The sequence below is a fragment of the Eptatretus burgeri genome, chromosome 5 (genome assembly GCF_056783735.1).
Source record: "Eptatretus burgeri isolate ZD-2024b chromosome 5, Ebu_testis_v1, whole genome shotgun sequence".
Taxonomy (NCBI): domain Eukaryota; kingdom Metazoa; phylum Chordata; class Myxini; order Myxiniformes; family Myxinidae; genus Eptatretus; species Eptatretus burgeri.
This window is the reverse complement of record NC_140965.1, coordinates 4377145-4401103: the sequence shown is the minus strand read 5'-3', so window position 1 is coordinate 4401103 and position 23959 is coordinate 4377145. Positions and strand designations below refer to the sequence as shown.

General features: G+C 43.9%; 1 protein-coding gene across 8 annotated transcripts in view; it reads left to right on the top strand.

The window, feature by feature from the left end:
• The window catches only part of LOC147025739 (CDP-diacylglycerol--inositol 3-phosphatidyltransferase-like), a 102208-nt gene that overhangs the window by 12344 nt on the left and 65905 nt on the right, over positions 1-23959 (top strand). For all 8 annotated transcript variants that reach the window (XM_085880487.1, XM_085880488.1, XM_085880486.1 and 5 more), the window contains one exon: positions 22700-22834. In XM_085880487.1, the coding sequence (XP_085736613.1) occupies positions 22700-22834 (135 nt within the window). Of the gene's footprint in view, positions 1-22699; positions 22835-23959 lie in introns of those variants that run through there.

The following is a 23959-nucleotide window of genomic DNA, read 5'->3' as shown; positions in this document are numbered from 1 at the left end:
GACATTCGGTAGAGTGCATACCTCCGCCAAGCAGATTGGTTTACATTTTGTATCCCACTGATGGGCTGGATCTGGATTCGGACCTGAACTAAAATTTATTCGGCCCGTTCTTGTCACCTAACCAACTCATCCACTAAGTTTCATCCGAATCCGTCCGCAACTTTTTGAGATATCATGCTCTCTGTCATTTTACCCCAATCACTAAATGGTGAAGAATCACTGAATAAAATTCTTGAATCTGGATTCGGATCTTCACCAAAATCGAACCAATCCTTCCTTGTTACGTACCCAACCTGCTCACCAAGTTTCGTCCGAAACCATCCATAACTTTTTGAGATATCGTGTAATATATCGTTTTAGCCCGATCACTCGATGGTGAAAAGTCGCTTAAAAAATTCTCGGATCCGGATCCAGATTCAGATCTTCACCAAAATCGAATCAATTCTTCCTTGTCACATACCCAACCTGCTCACCAAGTTTCGTCCCAATCCATCCACAACTTAAGCTATCATACAATATATCTTTTTAGCCGGATCACTCAATTGTGAAGAATCGCTTAAAAAATTATCCGATCCAGATCTGGATTTGGATCTTCATCAAAATCTAATCATTTCGTCCTTGTTACATACCCAAGTTCTCCACCAAATTTCGTCCGAAGCCGTCCACAACTTTTTGAGATATTTTGTTCACAAACTAACAGACAGGGGTGAAAATATAACCTCTGTCCACCTTCGGTGGGTGGAGGTGATTATCAGTTTTCGATTGATAAAGTGGTTTTGATGGAACGTTGACACAAATTTATCATTACATAGCAGATGTGACCCGATAGACAACTCTCCTTGTTGTGCTACTTTTGAGTCAACAAGGGAATAAATAATACTAGCTTTATAAATAAATAAATGTATCATGTTTTTCATGCACCCCCTGGAGTTTGGGTCCTGGATAAACGTCCCATTGGTCCTTCCCTAAATCTGGCCGAGAAGGAGGTAGAGACAGGCAGAGAGACTGACGGTTGGGGAATGTGTCGGTAATTGTGGAATGTAGGGAGGTGAGGTGAGTTCATTTCAGGTGAATCTTTCCTCCCGTCTTTTGTCTGGCTCTGGACCCACTGAGTAACCTAATCAATGAACAAGGACACGGATACAGTTTGACATACAACAGGAAAATGACCAATGAAGCAAGAAAGGTGACACACCTCCTGTACATGGATGATCAAAAACTCCTCTCACCAAATGAAAAGGAATTGGCAGATCAACTGAAACTATAAAGTAGTACTCGGAGGACATCCAAATGGAGTTTGGTCTGGAAAAATGTTCCAAATGCACATTTACACATGGAAAAACAAAAAGAACAAACAACATCTCAATCAATAAAAGAACAACAATACAGGAACTAGAAAACGAAGCATCCTACAAATACCTCGGAATAGAAGAAGGCCACAGGTACAACACAAAAAATGCCTAAAATGATCAGTAAAGAGTACCTACGCAGAATAAGACTAATTCTGAAGTCATCCCTCTCCCCAAGGAACAAAACCGAAGCTATAAAGCAACTTGCAATGCCGGTATTCAAATATAGCTGTGCAGTTATAAACTGGCCACAATTGGAGATCAACAATGGAGACACCAAAACAAGGAAACTTCCAACTATTCACAAGATGTTCTCCAAAAACCAATGTATACCGAGGTTGTACTTACCGAGATGAGGAGAAGGTGGTTTAATGGGGCTTAACCAAGTGTATAGAACGTCGTGTGTACGACTGTCGGAGTATGTGAAGAGCTCAACAGACTATCCATCGGATGAGATTTGTACACGAGCAAGGAAACAACAAACCAGAAAAGGGATCCTTAATCCATTCCACAACAAACTTCCAAAAACAGGTGCAAATGATGGATACTACACAACAAAACGAAACGGAAACAAACACAGCCCACAATGATTGCAAAGAACAACAACAACAAAAAAGAAAACTACAAAAATAAACATCAGCAGATATACTCTGACAAATAGGAGAATGACAAAGGAGCAGGAAGATTTTAAAATGAGCTTGACAGGATAGGGATCAACAAGGAAGGCTCCTTGGAATGGTTAAGAAGAGGTCAAATTAGTTGGGATGGAGAACGAGTCATCATCAATGCCCAAGACCAAGGACACTACACTAATGCTTTTAAGAAAATCGTGGGATTGAGCCAATTGGACAAATGCAGGTTTTGTGGGGTAGAAACAGAAAGTACCAGTCACCTCCTTTCGGGATGTAAAAACACTCATGTCGGAAGAGTTGTACACAGAAAGACATGACAGCATCTGCAGAGTAATCCACTGGTACATCTGAAAACATTTCAACATCCCGGTCCCAGAACAATCATGGAAACACAAACCAGATCCGATCCTTGAGAATGAACATGCAATGCTCACGTATGACAAGATGATCCCATTAAGTGTGGAAATTGCAAACAAAGCATTGCATCCGGACATGGTGCTCGAACACAAAAAGAAAAAGTCGGCATTGTTGATCGAGGTTTCAGTTCCCAATGACTTTTGGACTAAATGCCACAGAAATCAGGAAAATGACCAAATACCAGAATCTGAAAATTGAAGAAAGCTGAAATTGTACCAGTGATAGAGCGACAGAAATGATGAAGAAAACCCTTACCGAGTACTTTAAAATATCACTACAAAGTGATATCGCGGGAATATCACTACAAGTAGAGGCTGCAGAGGTTCAGTGAAGATTCTGAAAAGAGCCGTTGGAACGAGGCTATGAGAAAGAAACTTCACCGTTGGGTTCGTGAATCACGATCCTTTATCAAATATAGGAGGTGGAGATTTAGAGTTTTGGGAGAACTTCCTACCACCTCCTGAAACGTGCAAATTGAGATGACTACCAACGGCACGCACACACACACACACACACACACACACACACACACACACACACACACACACACACACACACACACACACACACACACACACACACACACACACACACACACACACACACACACACACACACACACACACACACACACACACACACACACACACACACACACACTGATTTTTTTCATTATTTATGCGTTTACTGGCACAAAAGGGTTAATATAGCAAATTGCCCAAGGGTTATGAACGGTCACCCCCCTGAATCATGAAGAGCTACCCCAAGGCTATGAGAAACAGAAAAAAAAACTTTCTCCTGCAAAACCAGGTTCACTAAAATATCTGCCTTTTTCTCCCGGACTATAGGGAGGAATCTAACTTTTCACATGCTTATTGAAATAACTAAGCTTGGGGACTGCTGTCTGTTTGTGTGCAAATGGCTTCCAGATTCATAACAATATATTCTGGATTTTACCGCAGTGTCGATTACACCACCCTTTCTGACACATTGAAGTAGTCTTTTGTGTGTGTTGTTTGAGTCCTTTATAATGTCCTTAAAAACAGTAAGTTTCCTGGTTGGAATGATTTTCTATTTTGTTCCACTGCCAGCAGGGTTGGGGTGAATTACAATTTTCAATTACAATTGCATCCTCAATTTCGAGGTATCGATTACAATTAAATTACAATTACAAAACTTTTAAAAATTTCAATTACAATTACATTACATTACAATTATAAATTTTCAATTACAATTATGCTTGCAAAAAATTTCAATTACCATTGCAATTAGCACACATTTATTTCCTCCCACAAAACAAAAAAAACACAAGAAATTTGAATATGCAACTTTATTTACATCAGTATATATTTACATGATCACAGACATTTATCTATAAAACTTTATCTACATATATTTACATAATCTTAGATAAATTCTTATCATAATATCACATGGCTTAATATGACTGAGTGAAATCGATGTATATCTCGCTGTCGAAGGGTGCATTGCACTGAAGGAACATCAGTTCCTCAAACCTGGCATCGGAGAGGAGACATCTGTCTGGCCTGAAGACTTTTCCCGCAATGGAAAACAGTCGCTCCACAGGAGCAGAATAAGCTGGTATGGCCAGAAAGCTGTGGGCTAACATGGCCAGCTGGGGAAATGAGGTCTGCTTCTGCTTCCAGTAGGTGAGTGGGTCAGAGTCTTCTGGTGCTGCAGGATCAGCCAAGTACTTGGCTACTTGACTCTGTGCTTGGCAGGGGGTGACAGCAGGTGTGGATGAAGCCATAAACCTGAACAGTTTAGACTTCTTCCTGGGTGGGGAGGCTGCCTCGCTGGTAGGTGAAGGAAGCAGTGAGGACACCTTGTCCTGCAGAAGGTTTGTGATGTTCTGAACATCCTCGGGAGAACACCACCCAAGCTTCCAACGAGGATCCAGAGCAGCTGCCAGCTGGAAGGACTCCTGCAGCTCGTAAGGTCCCAAACGGGTGTTGATGGAGGCTGCAAGTGTTGACACAAACTTGGACTTGTAGGTCCCAGAGAGGTCTGCGAGTTCTGCTCGGAGACCAAGAACACAGGGCAGTACAAGACTGGCTGTTACTGTGTTGTCCCTGGCACTGGTCTGTGGCCTCCTGGAAAGGGGTGAGAGCTTCTGTGATCTCGCTGATGATCCTAAGCTCGCTCTTGGTGAGCTTACCTGGAGACTTCAGTTTCTCCATCTTGACGGGGTCAGCGCGAAGAATAGACTTTAACATCCTGTTGATGCTGCTCCATCTGGTGTCATTCCGCTGCTGCAGCTTCAGGTATGGATTCAAAAAATATCAAGTTGCCGCTATGGATTAATTTGTGTCGCGTCGAGGAACGATCCATTCGATTGGCATATAAAACCAAAATGGTTACAGACTGGCAGAAAACGCTAGGCATCTGACACAACCAGTCTGTAACCGGGGTTCTATTTCCCCAACTGGTAAGGTACAAGGATTACGTTGGTATCGCGATTGAAGACGCGTGACCCGAGGCCTGTGCCGAGCCGGCCGGCGTTATGAACCCCGGAGACGGCGGTGGTGAGGGTGGCGCCAAGAGTCGGGCGAGAATCCCGCCACCCCAGATCCGCAATAATATTGTTAGTCTTTATACATGTATGTAGTATTTGTAAAACCACATTGAAATTGAAAACACTGTGTAATTGAAATGTAGTTGATTATTTAATTGATGTATTACTTCAATTACAATTACACGCATAATTACCAGCTTTCAATTACAATTACGCTGTAATACAAAATGTAATTAATTATCAATTACGTAATTGACCCCAACCCTGACTGCCAGACAGGGAGACAGAGTAAAAACATTATCTCACTCCTCTCTACACATGCACAAGCGGGATGAATTCAGAGTCAAAGTCCGGTAAAACTATATTTTCATTTTCCAATTCATGTTCAGATTTGTGCTCAAAATGAAGCATTCAATCGAAATTAAGGTGTTCCTCGATCAGAAATTGATGTTGGTAAAGACAGACAGACATGATCCAATTGCTAAACTTCACTTTTCCTTTTCTGCTCGCCAACACAAACCTTGTCACAACATGAAAAACTATCAAAAACTTTTAGATATTATTTGGAGAAAGTGGTATTTTTTGCTATTATTGGGCAATAAAATCGGTTGCCTGTTCAAGTACATATACAACAAGTGAAATCCTTCAATACAGCACATGTGGTGAAGCAAATGAGTACACTAATGTTAAAATATGCAATTTATGTTTTTTCAGTAGAACAAGTGAGAGTACAATATGTCACCGTTCATGATAATACTGTCCAAATCGTGTTGTTGCCATAATTGGAAAGGTTTGATTTTTGACAACATTATACTGGTTACAGAATTAGGAACACATTGCTTTCCAGAAGAATTTGGAAATAATTCAAGATGTCCCTGGTTGAAAGAACCACTTATCACTTTGCCACCAATATCTGCCATAATTGTAAGTAAATTTCAACTACTAATGCATGACGAAACACTTGTTTATGGCTAATATTAAAGAGAATGATGGCATAAGAAGAACTTAGCTTTCAGCGTTCGGCACGAAATGCCATGGTGGGCGGAAATGACATCTTTCGTTCGTTCGTACATGAGAGGGGAGCGTTTCTTGGTTTTTTTTTTTCCATCAAGCAATAAATTCAATGGTTTTCACATATATAACACATTAGTTTCACAAATTTCCATTGAAAACATATATAACAGATTAGTTTCACAAATTTCCATTTAAAAAGGCAGTATTGTGTGAATCTAATGTGTAGTTCATGCGGAAACCGGCAAATTATTATTATTTTATTATCTCTTCCGATGTTTCCGTCAATTGTTTCCGTCAGTTGTCGGCCCATGAATACTCGGGTATTTCCGTTAATTGTCGCCATTTCCGTCTAGGTTATGCACTGCCATCTACCGGACGGCCGTCATTGGCTGTCACTTGAGGCGCATGGTGGGGGGGGGGGACACCGGAGACATGGTAGACACCGGGGACATTTCAAACTCGGTGCGATTGTATACCAGCGCACGTGCTGTAAAAAGTGGCAGACGACTGCTAAAAGCAGTAGAGTTGGCAACTATGATATTGAGAACCGTGGTGTCTCTCCGTGCATTCTTCTGTCTCCCGGCAGCCAGTTCCCCTGCATGGTTTGTGTTTGTGCCCGCGGCACAGGAGTTTTAAGAATGTAGACTAGTAGAGACATGCCAATGTGGGCGAGTGTTTGTATGAGCCCCATTTGGATTTAAAATGTGTTTTTTCTGTGAAAGTATGAGCTGTGAGTCGTGAGCAGCTGGTGGCTCATGACATTGGGGTATTGTGAGGGTGAGAGGCTAAAAGTCAGCAGCAGATGCAGTGGAGGGCTCACAGGCTCATGAACAATAGGGATATATGCAGCCACATTTGGAAAAGTGGGGCCGGAGATTTTAAATTTTAATTAAAAATCGAGCAGCCTTGGAGTTGGTCCCTGGGCTGCAAAATTCAGATCAGTGTGGATTAATGGGGCCAACCTTGTGTGAAATTGCCCCCCTGGGCAATTGGGTTTCGCCACACTGGCAGAATTTGGACGTGGGGTCTGACCACGGGTGGTGTGGTACCACAAGGGGAGTCTGGTGGGGTGTGGAATTTCTTGTCCATCATGGAGCCGTCCGAGCGAGTGTCTCGGGCCGGTGGAGTCGCCAGACCCTGAAGGGGGTGGACACCTCGGGGACTGAGGTGGTTCCTCCTGGGTGCCTGTCATTGTGCACTGTGAGGACCACTCTGGGGAGGTGTTGCTGGCCACACCTTTGTGGTGGAATCACTGAGGGCCAGTAAGGGCCTGAGGAGGTGACTGCTTGGGCATGCAGCCCGGCAGCCTCTCCTGAGGCTCTGAAACGGGCAGCATGAGGAGACCTGCCATGCTGGGCTGGTCTATGGACGCGGGTCAATTTGCATGGACTGGGTACAAGTACAGCCCACGGGACAACCGTCGGAGCATCTGTGAAAAGTGATTGGGAAAGGCCAGGAGAGGCCCGCAAAACCTTCCACAGATGGTTTGCTGTGATTAATGGGCTCCAAGTTTGGGAAGAGAGCCCTGGGTTTTAATTGGCAAAGGATACATGAGATGATTGGCTGCAGCAGGTGCTGCTGGTATTGAACGGGTTCCCCAGTGGGAATTGGATTTGTATGAAATTTACCCTTCCCCATTGTCACGACCCATCATGCTTTGTTTTTGGGGGGTATGCAGGTGAGTTGGGGAATTGGTATGCATGACGGGTAAGAGTGGCCATGAGAACCAAGCACGTGCACCAGGTGGAAAGGGTTAAAATGGTGTTTAATGTGAATAAACGATTGTTTTTTTGCTTATTGGTGATTAGTGTGTATGCAGGCCAGGGTAGGTGGGAACACCACAAGTAGCATGCACTGCAGGTGTAGGTAGAATGAATGGCAGCTGGGGAAGAATCATTGCATGTAAGGTTTGTGGGTGGCAAAGTGGTGTGTGTCTGTGGGTGATCAGGCTCTGAAGGAGAGTGAGGAATCTGGAGCTTTGCCATGCCCCACCCCTCGTAGCTGAGCATGTGACTGGGAATGGAAAATCTGCTGGGAGGAGAGTCAGTTAGGTTAGCCACAGGGCAGAGGACCCCTCGTGACCATGGAAGGCCAAGGAGCGCCATTTGTGTGACCCCCACCAGCGGGTAATGCAATGAAAGGAGCCGTTGTGGTGCTGGGGGTGGGTAGGTGAGGATGGGGAGTCCTGGATTTCCCTTGAGGTGGGACTTTGTGCTGCGAGCACACACACATGGCTACATCCCCATGCCACAGTATCGGACCTCCCCATTGCCAGGTGGAGGCCACACCTGCAGGCAATTGAGATGTCATGACCTTGCAGGGAATGTGATTGTTATTGTTGAGTACGAGTGTGGGAATGTTCCACCTGGTCCCGTGTGACTTAAAATGTGCTTTGGAAGGTCGGGAGCCTGTGAAATTGGTGAGGAAGCTTTTAAATTGGACATTTGGGCTCAGCTGACAGTTGGAGCTGGGTGTTATTCACTGGGGGACATGGTGGGTTTTGAATTGATGATGGGTGGGGGTTTGAATTGGAAAATTTAAATTGTTGCCAAGGTTGGCCTGTTGTTTTTTTTTACCCTCACCAAGGAGAGGGTATTTTATTTGGGACTGTTTGTCTGCTTGTTTGTCCGCACAGAACGTGATTGTTTTTCTCTGCAACCACTTGTCGGATTGAGACGAAATTTTCACCATTGATAATTATGACATCATAGGTCACGTGGTGTGGCAGCCATGTGGAAAAAAGGAAAAACTTTGAGCCTCTGTATCTTTGAAACTGCACCAAGGGGAAAAAATTGAAACTTGGCACACGGCAAGTACTCGTCATGGGGAATGTGATTTTTTTTATACGTCACAGGTGCTTTTGTTATGACGTCATAATTGCGTGCATAGTACAACGCTACATCCAATCGGTATGAAAATTGAGGGTCATCTCGGGATATATTGGTTCACAGAAAAAAAAAATTGATGACACCATCAGTCACATGGTTCGGCAGCCATATTGTTTTTTATTTTTAAAAACCTTCAAAAATGTTCTTCTCCAGAATGGCTGGACAGATCGAGGGGAAACTTCACACAAATGTTCCCCAAGCCTTGGGGATACCAGTGTATTCACAAATAATTGATGGATCACATGGTCTGGCAGCCATATTGGATTGAGCGAAAATCTTTTTTTTTGAAAGTCTTTCTCTTGAACCGCTTCATCGATTGACGTGAAACTTCACAATTATGATCTAGTCGTGATGGGGAATATATGGTTTAAATTTCAACCTGATCGGATGCATGGTCAGGCAGCCAGAAAAAAATGATTTTTAAAAAAAACTTGGTTCTTTTTTATTACCTCTGTCACCGAAAGTGAAGGATGTTATGTTTTCATCCCTTTGTGTCTGTTTGTGTAAAGGATATCTCATAAAGTTGTGGACAGGTTCGGTGTGTGACAAGGGCGACTGATTAGATTTTGGTGAAGATCCGGATCCGGTTCTGATAATTTTTTTAAGTGATTCTTCACCATTGAGACATAGGGTTAAACCGATATATAACGCATCTCAAAAAGTTGTCGACTGATTTGGATGAAACTTGGTGGACATATTGGGTGTATGACGAGGAAGAATTGTTTCGATTTTGGTGAAGATCCGGATCTGGATCCGACGACTGGAATTTTTAAAGTGATTCTTCAACATTGAGAGATAGGCCAAAAACGATATAATACTGTATAGCATGATATTTCAAAAATGTATTGGGCCCGATATGTTCTCGTGGATCAGGCATTACGTGGTGAAGGTATGTGCTCTCCTGAGTGCTCTCCTAGTTACCGTCGCAAACTTCGTTTGACGAAGGTATTGTATTGACCCCTGTGTATTTATTTATTGGTAAATATGTGTGCGGACAACATTGCGCAAAAACTGCTGGACGATTTGGATGAAATTTTCAGAGATGATGTGCAGTTACTCAAGGACGCCAGGTGAAGCTTTTGGGAGCGATCGGATCAAAGGTCAAGGTCACAAAAAGGTCAAAATCGTTTTTTTGCGATTAAAGTGTCAATTTTGTTCCGATTTACATCAAATTAAGTCCAAAATGTTCAGTATTCAAATCCCGATCCACTGATATAGCGTATGGTATAGTGTTTGCAACCCTAGTTAGTCTGTGGAAGTCAAAGGTCAAGGGGGTCACCAAAATGGAGTTTTTGATTGGGAAGCGTTGTGAACAACATTACACAAAAACCACTTCACAGATTGTCATGAAATTTTGTGGATGTGTTTGGCATCACGAGAGGACAAATCGATTAGATTTTGGGAGTGATCGGATCAAAGGTTAAGGTCAAGGTCACAAAAAGGTCAAAACCGTTTTTTCGCGATTAAATTGTCAATTTTGTTTTGATTTACAGCAAATTAACTCCAAAATGTTCAAAATTAAATTCCCCATCCTCTAATATGACACATGGTATAGTACTTTTGTCACCCAAGGCAGCGGTTGGGGGTCAAAGGTCAAGGGGGTCACACAAATTCACATTTATATCGGAAAGCGTTGTGGACAACTTAACACAAAAACAACAAAACGCAGAGAGGCTTTAATTGTTTTGGATTTGTTTGGCATCATGAAAGGACAAATCCATTAGATTTTGGGAGCGATCGGATAAAAGGTCAACATCGTTTTTTCATGATGAAAACGGTTAATATGTTTCCGATTTACATCAAATTAACTCCAAATTGTTCAGAGTTCAATTCCCCATCTTCTGAAATGACACAAGGTATAGTACTATTGTCACCCTAGGTAGCGGTTGTGGGTCAAAGGTCATGGGGGTCACGAAATGCATATTTGTATTGAGATGCGTTGTGGACAACTTAATACAAAGGTAACTAGTGGCTGCGGCGAAGGTATGCGCTCTACGAGTGCCCGTTCTAGTTGCTTTTGTTTTGCTATCTGTTCTTCCCACCCTAAGGACACCATCTTCAACAGAGGGTGGGGGATCAAAATTTTGAAGACCTTGTACATAGTTGTGAATATTGTAATTAATTGAAACCAAGGGACCAGATCGTTTAGAGTAGGGAATGTGAGCTGTGGTTCACCTCCCATAGCCCTCTCTAATTTATTCGATAAGTTAATTAGGTGTGTGACTAAGTGCTCAGACCAAAATCTTGGGTTCCCGGTGGAGAACCATGTCAGAAACCTAAGGTTCTGGGGAGTAGGCTTTGTTATGTGGAAGGGGAGTAGGGATCCATAGTGAGACAATGGTAAGTGTAGCATGGTCCATTGTTTTTTTTTTTTTTTTAATTTGTATACCATGACAAGGCTCGTGTACGAGCTAATACACAGAATGTATAACAAAGCAGGAGACGAGGGGTGGGAGAGGGAAGCACAAAATAGTGGGGAATAAAGACAATGGGAGATCTGTGAAAGGGAGAGGGATGGGGCGAGGTACACGTGGTTAAACGAGATGGTACTACATGGACTTTCAGGAAGAAAATTACAGGGAATTTGAAGGAGGTGAGTTTTGGGTGGATTGACGGGGGTAGAAAAGATCAAGATTTTGAATGGGGGGAAGACATGAGATGCTGGTAAACAGCTGTTTTGAAGACCTGGAGGAAGGAGTGGGATTGAAGAGAGAGTGCGAGTTTGTTCCAGAGGTGGGGGAAAAGAGGAATGAAAGAGTGAAGGTGAGCAGTAATTCTTGATTTTGGCAGTTTCACCAGAAGGGAGTTTTTGGTGGACCTTGAGCGCCCTGCGGAAATATAAGGGGGACAGATCACAGAGAGAGAGAGCGGTGGTGGGGGTGGGGGGGGAGGCTGGAGGCCGGAGAGGAGACAATAGAAAACAGAAAGACCACCGACCTACGTCTGGTGAGAGAGTGAGACCCCAAGACTCAGCTTGATTGTGGGAGATACCAATGATCCTAAAAGCTTTGGTTTCCACAGCGTGAAGTCGAGCTTGGTGTGACGCAGCAGCACCACCCCAAAGGGGAGCGCAGTACTCCATCAGACTGCATGAAATCTTTTTAAGTGGTTAGAAGCTCAGGTGTGCCAAGGAAGGACTTTACATGATGTAGGATGTCCAGTTGGTGAATGGCTTTGGAGGCCAGCTTGGAGATGTGGCTTTCCCAGGAAAGATCATGGCAGGTTGTGAGACCCAAAAGCTTGAATGAAAGGACTTTTTAAAGGGGATTATTGAGAAAGTACATTGGGGCGGGGGGGGGGGTGTTTCCAGATGGTCCTTTTGGACATGTATAGTGAGGGTATGAGATTTGTCAGGATAGAAAGACATATTCCAAGTGTTTTTGAGTAGGTTTGATGGCCATGTATTCGGGACCTATCAGAATAAGTCATCCAGTAAAATGTGATACTGAGGGGGCAGCGCATGTAATTTATAGACAGGATAGTCAGTGTAATATTGGATGTGTAAACACCTCTTGTTTGCGGGCGGAGCTTGGTGAGGACTTCCCGCCACAAGCGTCGCGCTCCAGAAAGGACCGCCACAATCTGTTTGGCCAGTCTGTGCCAGCCACGGCAGCACAATGTGCTGTGGAGCCTTGAAGAGGTGATGCATTTCTTCTTATTGGTGTCACCCGTGGGTGGGATGCCTTGCAGGATGACACCTCCCACGAGCAGTGGACAACCAATCAGGGGGCCCATGGCAGGCAAAGACGGTCCAAGAGTGCAGGGGGATGTCTGTAGAGGACGAGCCGGACAAATTGGGGAGAAGAAGCATCAAGACTGTCACGTGGGCTGGTTCTGGGCGCACGTCCCAAGTTAGTGGAAGCTGAGGACAAACAAAGTCGCTCTCTGCTTGCTTTCTCTGTTTTTCTCCATTATTTGGTGTTCTCGTGGCTGGCTTGCCTAGTCTTTGGGCTCACTCTCGCTGGCTCACTTCATTGCTGGCTCTCGTTTCGCTCTTGCATCAAACGGGCTCCAGGAAGTCCTGCATCTACACCATGCATAGTCAAAGGAAAGTCCTTGCCTGCAAGTTGTCTTTTGTGCAAGTGTGATCTGTGGCACCTCGTGTGGGTTTGCTTTCATTTATTTCTATTCATCCCTGTACTTAAGTCCATATTCCTGTCTCCCTCATTGTGTCTGTTGATTTGCATGGTTTGTTCCAAACTGCTCGTCCCATGCACCTCCCCCCCCCCCATATTCATGAAAATAATGTGTTTGAGTGCACGAGTGTGTCTCCTCCATAACTCCAAAACCATGAAACCTATCAGCCTGAAACTGTGCTTGCAAACTGAGAACTCCAAGGGAGTGCATGAATGAAAATTGGGTGTTTGGGTTAATTTAAACACCCCCTTTGAAGATAATTAACGGCCTTGTTTAATTATCCTTATCAAGGCATCATTCTCTGTCACCTTGCTCTCCCTCGCTGGGGTCTTATTCACCATTTTTGGCCGGCTCAAACATGCCTTGACTTGGAATGGGCCACAACGGTTTAACGATAAAGCGCTCCATTTTTTTTCTTTCACTTTCCTCACTCATATCATCGAATGCCTCATCTTCATATCTACGAATCACTGTATACATCGCTTTTGTAAGTGCTTCAGTTTTCAAATTAGGAGCTTGGAGCGATTTTATGCATTATAAGATGTGATTTTCAATGATCTACTCTCACAGATTAATTCAAGTATATCATCGAAATATTATTTCAGTTTGGAGGATTGGATCACGTGGCTAAATAACTTGAAATTTGGAGTGAAATCTGAAAATGTGAAGAAATCAGCGATGTTTATTTGGTTTTGCGGTTATGTCCCATTACCAATTGGCTTGCTATCACCTGCCAAGTGAGCCGTTCCTTATTAACCGTTTTGTTGGAGTGCTTGCTTGAGTGCTTAAGCTACTTGGCGAGCACTCTACAAACTGTTTGCCTTTTCGTTTGCAAGCCATGGCGATACATGGCAAAAGTATTCGCACTGTCAATGAATATATCAATCAACTTGAACAAAATTCAGTCTGAAGTTCAGTTCAGGCCCACTCACCTATGGTTGGCCCCGCATTGTCGCGCGGTGCCTCGGGAGGTGGCTCACACGCTGAAAATGTGCAATTTTATTTTACATGACGTTTCCTCTTTTCGTGTGATCTGCTTTCATTATACGACCCATCACTTCAACATTGATAGATATAAAAAGTAAATGTTTCATTTTTTTCAAGTTTCTTCAACCGTCTCATTGAGTGCTTAACACACATGGAGAGCACTCCACAAGCTTGAATCTCAACAAACTTCTATTAATGATACTGCAGCTTGGTTCTCCTTGGGGACATCTCCGGAGTTAGGAAGGCAAAATAAATTAGATGATTACAATAAGTAAAAAAAATGTTTTCGGTGGTAACAAAGCAATGAATTTCCTCATCATGGCAGGGTAGCTGAAAGGTACGCACGCTCACTATAAGCTGTCTAGCCTGAGTTTGAATCCCGACCCAGCATAAACTGTCATCCTGGAGTTTCTCAAGCAGGGAGATTCATCAATGTGTGTGCTGTCACTCGGATGGATGTTAAACCCGGCATCACATCTGCCGGAACCCCCCCCTCCTCTCCCCTCCCCTCTTCTCTTTCACCCCGATCCCTCCCTCTGCCACCCCGATCCCTCCCTCTGCCACCCCGATCCCTCCCTCTGCCACCCCGATCCCTCCCTTTCCACCCCTACCCCTCCCCCTCCTCTCCTCACCCCTACCCATCTGTTAAGGGGGCCGTTAAGGACTGACGGTTTAGTTTTGAATTTAAAACGGCTTCCCCAGAGTGTAGTGTGTACGAATCCGATTCGGAGTGAGCCAACTGGAGGGGTGAAAAGGTCGCTGCATGTGCAAGCATGCATGCATGCATGCAGCAGTGTCTGCAAGCAAGAAGTGGTACGTAGACCACATACTGACATATTACAAATGGGTAGATTGAGATTTGTAAAGGGACTCTTCATGGGGGTGTGTGCATACCTGCATGCTTGGTTGCGTGAGTGTGGTGCATGGGTTTCGTGGACGTGCGAACCAAACTTGCACCCGGGCCTGTGATGCTGTGGTGGAGGTTATGCGGCCGTCTCATGAACCATGTACATCAGCACACAGGGAGTGCATGTGCTGCGGTGCTGAAGCCACGTGAGACATGCCACACAGTGTGGGTGTTGGGAAAGTTAAACATGCCAGTGAGAATCCGTGCGAGTGAAGGGATGAGTATATCGCTGGTGCGGGTGAACGGTGAGGATGGATCACGAGGAGGTTGTAGGAACACATATGGGGGCTGTTACGGACTGACTGTATAGTTTTGAATTTAAAATGGCTTGCCCAAAGTGTAGCATGTACGAATCCGATTTGAAGTGAGCCGACTGGAGGGGTGCAAAGGTCGCTGCATGTGTGAGCATGCAGGCAGGCCTTTTCCAGGTAGATAGCGTGGGTTTTAAATGATCCTGCCAGGTTTTATATCATACCCGGTGGTTAAAAAGAAAATGTTGTTTGAGCGCGTTTTATCACCCGTCCCTTACGCTGCTGCTGCCAGAGGAAAGGAGAGGAGGAAGAGAAGAGGGGAGAGGAATAGAGAGGAGGGAGGGGAGAGGAATAGAGAGGAGGGAGGGGAGAGGAATAGAGAGGAGGGAGGGGAGAGGAATGGAGAGGAGGGAGGGGAGAGGAATGGAGAGGAGGGAGGGGAGAGGAATGGAGAGGAGGGAGGGGAGAGGAATGGAGAGGAGGGAGGGGAGAGGAATGGAGAGGAGGGAGGGGAGAGGAATGGAGAGGAGGGAGGGGAAGAGGAATGGAGAGGAGGGAGGGGAAGAGGAATGGAGAGGAGGGAGGGGAAGAGGAATGGAATGGAGTGGAGGGAGGGGAAGAGGAATGGAGAGGAGGGAGGGGAAGAGGAATGGAGAGGAGGGAGGGGAAGAGGAATGGAGAGGAGGGAGGGGAAGAGGAATTGGAGAGGAGGGAGGGGAAGAGGAATGGGGAAGAGGAATGGAATGGAGTGGAGGGAGGGGAAGAGGAATGGAGAGGAGGGAGGGGAAGAGGGATCGAGAGGAGGGAGGGGGAAGAGGGATCGAGAGGAGGGAGGGGAAGAGGGATCGAGAGGAGGGAGGGGAAGAGGGATCGAGAAGAGGGATCGAGAGGAGGGAGGGGGAAGAGGGATCGAGAGGAGGGAGGGGGAAGAGGGATCGAGAGGGGAAAGAGGATTGAGAGGAGGGAGGGGGAAGAGGATCGAGACGAGGGGGGGGGGAAGAGGAATGGAGGGGAGGGGAGAGGAATGGAGGGGAGAGGAGAGGAGAGGGTTACTGGATGTTAACTCCTGCAAACAAATCTCCCACAAACACAGTATAGCATGGACCTTAGCAGCTCGGGCATGGATGGTGTCATCTTCCAAAGCCGAGGCAATTAAATAAATCAGATTAGTTCGAGGAGTCCTGCTCAAAAATGGCTACAACAAGGGGATACTCCCCACATTGGAAGAACCAAAAAGGACAGAACGGAAGCAGCCAGACACACTTGGACACTGTGTACTGCTATACTACCCGGGCCTTTCAGAAAGGATTGGCAGGATAGTACGTGGTGCACGGATTGGCATAGCCTACAAACCTCTATGCACCATCCGTAATGTCATCCCAAAACTAAAGGATCCAATACCAACTGGTGATAAATCTGGAATAGTTTACCATTCATCATGCAAAGACTGTGACCAACTCTACATTGGTGAAACTGGAAGGAATTTGAAGCAACGATTAGATGAACATGATAGAGCAATTAGGCTTGGAAAGGTGACCCAGTCAGCCATAGCACGTCATTGCCTGCAATCTGGCCATAAATTTGACTTTGGGACCCGTGTCCGAGACACTACATCTAACAAACGACAAAGGTTGATTTTGGAAGCATGGCATGTGAAGAGCCGGGAGGGTGGTCTAACTGGGGAGACGGTGGACATACCTACACAATACACACCTCTCATGCAAATGGCGAAAACTGGATGATGCAAACGACTGAATAAGGTGAGCAACAAACACCACATCTACATGTGCACAAAACCCAACGAGAACCTCAACACCCACACAACCAACACCCCATCATGCCCAACCCAGACATGAAACCAGCCGTTTTCGTGCCCCGGAAACACAAAAACAACAACAAGCGCACACACGTGTTCACTCACACACATACAACACCAGATCACATGCAAGTAAAAACTAAAAAGAGCAGAGCACCCCTTCAATGATGCGATTTGACGTTTGTTTTTGCTTTTGCAAAATAAAAAGCACTCCTCCAGGTGACCTCGAGCACCAGCATGTGACCGGAAATGAGCGGTCGTATCGAAATAATAACCGGACACGTGCCGAGGCTCGGGGTCTATTGTACCTGATGAAGCTGGCGAAACGTTGCCCTGAGACCGGGTCTGCTCTCACTTTTTTGCTCAAATTAGCGGAGTCGATCGAGATTTTACTTTTGTTTGGAAGCGCCTTCTTCTTCTTTAAAAATGTGTAATCCCAACCGCCCTAATCTTGTACAAAGTGTATATATATATATATATATATATATATATATATATATATATATATATATATATATATATATATATATATATATATATATATATATATATATATATATATTGCTTCATGAGTCAGTAAGTGACCACGATATTCGTTCTGGGTGTGTCTGTCTGTCTGTCCCGAGCATAGCTCCGTGGGTTTTGATCCGATCCTGATAAAATTTTGGTGGCAGGTTTATATCATGATGTAGTTGTGTTTTCCAGAGAATGGGCATGCTGTGCCCAAAAAACATGTTTTTAGGGGGTAGCCGGTTTCAAGTTACATCTTCTCCGAGGGGGTTTGTCCAATCTGGCAGGGGTTTTGGTATTTGGTTAGCCCAATGGCACCTGCATAGCCCCACGGAGCTTGACTTTTCATTTTCGTCACAAGGTCACGAACTTAGAAAATGTCAAAAATCAATAAATTGGGCATCGAGCTCCTAGGGTTTTCAATGTTTTTTTCGAATGAAAGTTGGTATGCAAGTAGTGCTCTTCGAGTACTACAACTTTCATCATTTACTTTTTTCCTGATTCCCGCCAGTTTGCCCGTGGCGTCCCCTCGTGAACCATCACCGTCTCCAGACTTGTATATATACATGTCACGGGTCTGGCGGTGAGGTTTATAGTCGAACCCCACGACAAATACACGGACACAGCAACTTAAAATAAATGTGGGGATTTAATGACAATATAAATATTTCGTAGGGTAATTCAAAATGTAATGATAATAACGTGAAGTAAATAAGGTCGAAAGTTGAGGCGCCCATACAGAACAGACGAGGGGAAAACAAAATGAAAGAAAATCCTCCCTTTAGTCTGGCACTTAGCTTGGTCCAGAGATTGTCTCTGTGGAATTTTGGAATTGAGGCGCTTTGTCCTACATGGGAAGACGCCCAAAATAGTGCTGAGCTTCTTTCTCGCAGCGGGAAGCGTACGTGAGGGAATTCATGAGGCGATATTCAACGCCAAGGCTCAGAGATCGCAGTGCGGCTTCCTCATCGATCGCGCTTGTCGATAAGCCCTCTGCAGAATGGTGCTGCTCCCTTCGTTGACATACATGAGGCTTTGAGGTCCGTCTCACGATTTAGCCAAAAGTCAATGGCCAGCGTCTTTCTCCACCATGCAAGCCAATTCACAGCATGACATGAGAATCACGCAGCCATTTCTTCGTGCCGAGGGGAGAGCAAAGCGAGATCCTCCGTCCCAGCCACGTTCCTCTCATGACGACTCCAACCTCACCCTTCTTCCACCTCTGGGCATGGCTTGCTGGCACGAAACCCGGGAAGGCGGGGCCTCTGCCTGCTCGGCATGCCTGGCTCGCTTATGGTGGTTGTGGTTATAAAAACGCAACTCCTTCATGACTGGCTTGGAAATGCAAAAATGTAGGAATAGGTCACAGGGGGAATCACATACTGGGGGAAATTGGTCTTGATCCCTATCTTATTACCACAGCACCACCCCCTGTGTGGTGACAATAACACTTAAGCTCACAGTTTCCCTACTTAATTTACATCGAGATGTCTTCTACATGTCCACGGACCAAGGAGCTCTATTCAATCCTAACTTACCGATGGAATTCCTCCATCTACACCCACAACCGTAAAAACAAAATATATATATATATATATATATATATATATATATATATATATATATATATATATATATATATATATATACATACTGTATATTGAAACGCAAAAGAAACTTACCACTTGTTTGAAATGTTAAAAAATTGTAACAGTTCAAAATATAACAAACCAACAATTGCTAATTGAACCATTGGCATTTTATTGATGACATGTCAAGTTTTTGACCAAGATGCACCATCTCATAAGTTTGTTCTACAGTACAGAACAGCACAGGGTGCAATGTCAGTCCCCTTTCAATAGCATATGTGGCCACCATTATTTTGGATCCAGGCAGTGCATCGTCGGCGCATATTGCCTACCAGTCTTTGGATGGATTGCTGCTGGATTCTGTCCCACTCAGTCCTCAATGTCTGAAGCCATCTGACTTAGGACCATCTGCCTGTCCTGCCTTGCAGTGGTGAATCTTGGCCTCCCTGATCGAGGTCTGTCATCTGCAGAGTTGTGGAGGGTGTCTCTGTCCACCAGGGCCGATATCGTCTGGTGTGAACAGCCAAGGCGACGTGCCACCCCACGGTAGCTCAATCTGCCTTGCAGTATGCCCAAGGCACACTGCCGTTGATCCCTTGACAATCATGGCATGTTGATTGAAATGCCCATTTTGCACTGGCCTTTTTAAAGCCAATATCAAGACATTACGTGCAGCTCATTTAAATCATCCCGTACCCCTTGGCTAATCACTGACAGTCAAAACGGCTGTTCAACAGCTGTGCTATGAAGTGACCATTGAAGGTTCAAGTGACCATCTGTGACCGTTTTTTCTGACAGTGAGGACACTATTGTCCACAAATAAGTTCACACATTTACTACACCCAGTGGTATTGTTGATATTTGAAGGTTTAAAAGGTGGTAAGTTTCTTTTGCGTTTCAGTATATATATATATATATATATATATATATATATATATATATATATATATATATATATATATATATATATATATATATATATATATATATATATATATATATATATACATACATAATTTTAAATCTGGAGATGGTTTCTCACCTCTTGTTTGATATTTTGGACTTCCTACCATTGCTGAGAGAGGAGAGCAGCAGCATGTCTAAATTTGAGCAACTGGGATGGAATCCAAACTGATGGTCAGAGATTGGACTGTTTGACAACAGGAAAGACTTGATGGCAGCAGCAATGTTTGATTTCATGACTGCTTATAGTTGAAAGTAATTTACTGGTCTGTAGTTTATGGGATCTACTTTTTTTTTTTTTGTCTGCATTGTCAAGGCTCATATGAGAGCAAACACACAACGCACAGCAAGGGGGGGGGGGCATGAGACAAGAGGGGTGGGAGAGGGAAGGACAAAACAGTGGGGAACAGAGACATTAGGAGATCTGTGGAAGGGAGAGGGATGGGGTCAGGAACACATTGTATACAAGATGGACACCACAGGGACTTTCAGGAAGGAAAGCAGGGAATTTGAAGGTGTGTTTGTGGTGGATTAACGGGGGTGGAAAATATCATGGTTTTGGATGGGGGACGATAAGAGGAGGTTGTGAACGGCTGTTTTGAAGGCCTGGAGGGAAGAATGAGATTGAAGAGAGTGCGGGAGTTTGTTCCAAAGGCGGGAAGAAAGAGGAATGAAAGAGTGAAGGTGAGCAGTGATTTGTGATTTTGGTAGTTTTACCAGAAGGGGGTTGAAGTAGAAAAAGAGTCATGAATTATGATTCAGTAATGAGAACCACACGTGTGAAAGAGGAAGATGAAGCATGATAAGAGATCTTTTTATTATTATTATTATTATTATTATTATTATTATTATTATTATTATTATTATTATTTTTGAGTTTTCTCATCAGTTTAGGTGAAGGTTGAAGAAAAAAAAACGTGAGGTGAATGGTGAATTTGGATCGGTAAACCGAGAGGGTGGAAACAGATCACGTGGTTATGGGAGAAGCACGAAGTTATGGGAGGTGTATTGTCAAAAGTGAATTTATTTATCTTTAATAAGGATTGCATAAGATTTTTACTTTTTCTTTTACACTGCTTTTGCAGATGGGAGCGATGATGTTTGCTTACTTCCAGGCAGATGGGAGGTCGCCAATGGAAACGGACAGACTGTAGAGTGCAGACAGAGGAGTAAGAGCAGCAGAGCAGGATTTTGAGAAAATTGGCAGTGAAGTCATATCGGCCTGTTGCCAAAGAAGGGTTAAGGCTGGACAGAATTTCTTCCACCTTCTCCAGAGAGGATATATATATATATATATATATATATATATATATATATATATATATATATATATATATATATATATATATATATATATATATATATATATATATATATATCTTCTTCTTCTTCTTTCGGCTGCTCCCGTTAGGGGTCGCCACAGCGGATCATCCGTATGATCCGCATCGTGATTTGGCACATGTTTTTTACGCCGGATGCCCTTCCTGACGCAACCCTGGTCGCCTCTTATGACACAGGGATAACATATATATATATATATATATATATATATATATATATATATATATATATATATATATATATATATATATATATATATATATATATATATGGATAAGATGGGGACAGAGCAGGTTGGGGTATTTTCAACATTTTGAGGAAAGCACTTCAGTTGAAATGTTCTGCCTTATCTCGAGCTGATTCTGCGGTGGTCAATTAAGTTGAGGGAGGGGTGAAGGGGTGGAGCGGGACCATACATCAAAGATGGACTTGACAAGGTGCCACCATTAATTTGAGGAAGGTGACTGGTTGGAGAGTTCAGCCTTGAGATTTGCATTTCAGCCATCATTCATTGTCATGTTGTAGTCTAATGTGTGAACAGCATGTGTACTTCCACCCTCGCATTCCATACACATGGCCATGGCCCTGGATAACCAAGTGGAGATTGGCCAAATTTGAGGCCATCTGTATGAAATGGAATTTCACACTTTCTCCAATGGCTGCCTGCTGTTCTATTTCCTTACATGGTGACAGGAAGAGGTGACCTTCCCGAGCTATTGATTTAACCATACAGTAATTGGGTGCGGACACTTCAAGAGATGAATTAACCATTTTAATATCTGCTTGTTGTTCACATCTCCCAGCTGTTGATGTCCTGACCATGTAACCCTTTCCTTTTCCAGTGGACCCTACAGTTATTCTTATTTCTCTTATGTCCTGATTATCTGTTTGCTGTTCTTATTCCTCTTTCACATTCTCACTATTTCTATAATTTATTAGATCATCAGTTCTGCTATTCACAGAGTACTATTGGAAACTTGACTATTCGCAGAAGCTAATACGATTGGAAACTTGATGCTGTCCTTGAGAGCAGGCCTGCAATTGTTCCTCATCCATACATCCAGTGATGTAATTACGTTGCCTCCACCTTTGGAGAGTAGAAATGGTTTGCTCTGCTCGTGGCTCAGAACACCTCATAATGGTTCCACCCACCCACCCCCGAAATGGAATACTTGGTTTGTGAACTCGGCGTAGGTTTTTGGTGATGTTCTGCTTGGTCGCTTATCCATCCCAGAATGACTGTGCTTGGAGACCTATTTTGATTGATCATTCACAGCATCATTTGGTAAATGCCCTTCAAATGATAAATAGGATTGATTTTCATTATTAATTGCCATTATTAATTCGGTTTTTCTTCTGCAGGTTATGTGCGTATAGCATTTGCTGCAGTTGCTTTCTGCATCATAAGAGATGTTCCTGGAACTGCGGTTGCTCTTTATCTTGTCAGTTTTTTCCTGGATGAGTTCGATGGTGTTGCTGCTCGAGCATTCAACCAAGGTTTGACTTTTTCTAGTTTTATTCTTTTGACAATTTCCCCCAAAACAAAATGTGCCCTTAACATCCTTGGCCCTCTGTGGTCATGGACCTTGTGGTGACCTTTAAAACATCATCGCATGTCAGAGATCATTTCAAAAACTAGGTAATTGAAAATGAATACCCTTGATGTTGGATGTGTGACCGAAACATATTGTGGTTAGTGCAATGTCAATCCCTTATTTCAGAAAATCAAATGTCTAACAACTTTTTTTCACAACAAGAACTTTTTTTTTGCCTCAACAACAGCAGTTTGATTGGCTTCTCTCCAAAAATTAAGAAGTCGTTGCAACGCTTTTCTTTTATTTTTTGCCTTACACAGTGACACTGCAACAGTTTTTTTTTTAAACGATTTATCAGTTGACATCCATCTGGTTAATTTGCAATGTAGCCTTGATCATGAACTGCCATTGGTTTTGCACTTCACGATCTGTTCTGAAGCCTGCGTGGTGAGATTGCAGTTCTTTTATCTTTGGATTGGGATTTGCCCCGATTAGCGTCATTGTGGATGTGATCAGTGTGCCCATGTATAATCTATCAATGCTGTCGTTCCTGTATTCAGAAGGTCAACATCCCCATATTTGCTTCATCTTTCTTACTGCAAACATTTATATAGCGCGGCGAAATCGCGCTGTTGTATAATTGGCTATTCTGTCCTGTGTCTTCTGTCTCACTTTTTTACACAGTCAGATGTGCGCCCATTGGTCATTTCGTGATGACGTCATTTGTTTTCTCGTCCCATTGGTCGAGGCGCCTCCGGGTCCGCGCTGTCGACCAATGGACGCACGATCACGCAGGGAGCACGCGGCGGCGCCGTGACTTCGAATCGTAAATCGATGTTTGCTTCCGTTTCCTACGCCATCAAAAACGGTCGTCATTTAATTTGGACACCGCAGGGCAGTTCCTGATGTCTTACTTCTAGTTATAACTGCAAAATTGTTTCATCATTCTTAACCTAGACTTTTACTTCCCCCAGCCGCGCGATATCGAAGTATTCGCTTCCTGTTTCTACATCCTTTGGTCCCTTGTTATTCTTTCGACCTCTATTCATATTCCTTTCTGAATCTGAGTGATGAAGTGCCTTGCCAC